The 2573-nt window shown below is 42.6% G+C and overlaps 1 protein-coding gene across 1 annotated transcript in view; it reads left to right on the top strand.

Moving 5' to 3' along the window:
• Nucleotides 1–594, top strand: part of HOXB6 (homeobox B6) — a 2269-nt gene extending 1675 nt beyond the window's left edge. Inside the window, 1 exon segment of the mRNA XM_009287746.2 lies at nucleotides 62–594. Coding sequence (XP_009286021.2) covers nucleotides 62–321 — 260 coding nt within the window. The 3' untranslated portion in view covers nucleotides 322–594.
• Nucleotides 595–2573: the final 1979 nt, after the last annotated feature.

Below are 2573 nucleotides of genomic sequence, written 5' to 3'. Positions count from 1 at the left end.
TTTTTTCCCCTATTTTTTTTTTCCTATTTTTTTCCTCTTCTTTTTTTTGCGGGTGTCACAGGTTCCTCCTTCGGGCCCAGCGGCCGCAGAGGCCGCCAGACCTACACCCGCTACCAGACGCTGGAGCTGGAGAAGGAATTTCACTTCAACCGCTACCTGACCCGGCGCCGGCGGATCGAGATCGCCCATTCCCTCTGCCTGACGGAGCGGCAGATCAAAATCTGGTTCCAGAACCGCAGGATGAAGTGGAAAAAAGAGAACAAATTGCTCAACTCCTCGCAACTGAGCGCGGAGGAGGAGGAGGAGAAAACGGCGGAGTGAAAGTATTATTTAAAACACACACAAAAAAAAAAAAAAAATAGAGGGAGTGAGTGAGTGTGTGTGAGAGCCGAGAGGATGAGGGGGGTGTGGGCTGGCTGCGAGGACAGGGAAAACCTGCACATTGGTGGGACAAGCCCTCTGCAGCAGCGGCAACAGCTAGAAAGTTTGGGCCACCAATGCCATGGACTCGTGTTCCCAGTGATCTGTCGTGTCCAGGAAAAAAAAAAAAAAAAAAAATCAGGCTTCTAGTTGCGTTTTTTAATTTTTTTTTTTCCCCCCTCCCTTCCTAGACCTCCCTCCCCTCCCACTCCACCCCCCGAAATGAAATAATAATAATGAAAAAGTGAAGAGAGAGAGAGAGAGAGAAGGAGGGAAAGAAAGGGAAAGAGAAAAGACAAAAAAAAAAAGACTCCTACCCGTGTTTCTACCCTTGGTGTCACTGTTAGTAATCTGCTAACTCTTGTATTTAATGGAAGTGCTGCAATATATGTCATTTGGGGTGTTTATTGTCTTAATTTTGTAAAAATGTTTCATGCACGGTTGACATAGGTTTTTTTTTTTCATTTTTCTTTTTTTTTTTTTTTTTTTCCTCCTTTGGTAAATTAATCAAGCCCTGGGGTCTTTGTAATTAGTTTTTTGGGTTTTGTTTTTGGTTTTTTTTTTGTTTTTTGTTTTTTTGTTTTTTTTAAGGAAAATCTACTGAAAGAACGAGTACTACCTAAAAGGAATGCAAAAGCAACAACGACGACAACAAAAAGTTATATTTTATTAATTTTTGTACGTGTTGTGTTTGAAGTTTGTCTTAGGTATGAACATGGAATTCTCTAATAAAAACAAAGTCTTCGATCTCACGCACACCACCCTGTCATTATTATTACCATCTCTCCCTTTTCCAGGGGAACTTGCCATTCTTAAGGAGCAGAGAGTTGTAAAGAAAGCCTTGCTTCTCTCTGTATGACACTGTCTTCTAATCTGCAAGGACAAGCAACTCCAAGCACACGGAAGTTACAGTGGAGAGATAAATCTGGTTTTCCCTCTTTTTGTCTAATCTTAAATGGAAGACCTTTCACCAACAGTATTTCCTCGCTGACATGCTGCTTTAGTATCGCTCTTTTTTATTGTTACAGTACAAAGAGTTATGACGAAACGCTCTCCATATACATAATAAATCAAGGAAACAGGCAAAAATATGCTCTCATTTATCTACCAAAGATACCTAACATTTGCCTAGCATCTTTCAAACATCTGGTCCTTTACTTCATATCCCCAAATCAAAGTGAAGCGTATTGCAAAAAAGTCCAGATTTCAAGGGAATTCGCCCTGCGAAACGAGTAGCTTCTCAGCTCCAGGAATATAGCCTCCATTTCAGGGGGAAAAAAGGTGGAAACAAATCTCAGCTAGGTCTAATGAGCTCTTCTAAAAGAGTAGATTTTTATTTTCACTTGAAAGCGCTTTCAATGGCTCCTTCTGAGGGGCTGACTTTGCTCGGGACGGGATGGGGAACGTTTCTGCTCCGTACCCAAGAGGAATCTCGCGCATGCAAAGAGCAAACTTCTCCCGGGTTGGGGAATTAAACGAAAGGAAGTGCTTTTTCTGCCGGGGATGTAGGACTGGAAGCAAGCGACCAGCCCAGCCTATTTCGGATGCCGTTTGCTGCTGCTTCACAGGGGGAAAACGCGGTGTAACAGTATCTCCCGCCTCCCATCCCCTTTCCCCACTGCCCACGAGAAATACCTATGTATGAACGCATTCCCCCGTGCCACAAGCTGGTTTAATGTCAGTCACTTTTAAAATCAATTCATGCAGAAGCTTCACAGCTGTAGGACATTTACTATTATTGCCACGCTTTTCATTGCCCGTAATTATTATAATTATATGTCACTTTCAATATGGCGCATAATTTCCAATGAGTTGCAGACAAGCATATGAAATTCCTAAACTGCCTTGGAGGAAAAAAAAAGAGGAGAGAGAGAGAGAGAAAAGAGAAGAAGAAGAAGAAGAAGGAAAAAAAAAAGGAAGTCATGCTTAACAAAGCACAGCTCTTTCACAACGTTTTTACCAATTTCAGAGTGCTTTTGCTCCCCAATATTCCTTGCAGGTTAGCAAATGGAAAGGAAGAACAACGTAGCACAACGCTGTGTTCAAAGAGGACGTGAAACGCTCAGGAGCAAGAATATCCCAAAAGCAACGTTGTCAACCAGTTCCACCGGCTGGACTTTCCCTCCTTTTCCTTTATTTTCACCCCCCCCCCC

This window comes from Aptenodytes forsteri, unplaced genomic scaffold, assembly GCF_000699145.1.
Source record: "Aptenodytes forsteri isolate BGI_AS27 unplaced genomic scaffold, ASM69914v1 Scaffold25, whole genome shotgun sequence".
Lineage (NCBI taxonomy): Eukaryota > Metazoa > Chordata > Aves > Sphenisciformes > Spheniscidae > Aptenodytes > Aptenodytes forsteri.
Note: the sequence above shows the minus strand (reverse complement) of the source record. Positions and strands in the feature narration are given on the sequence as shown.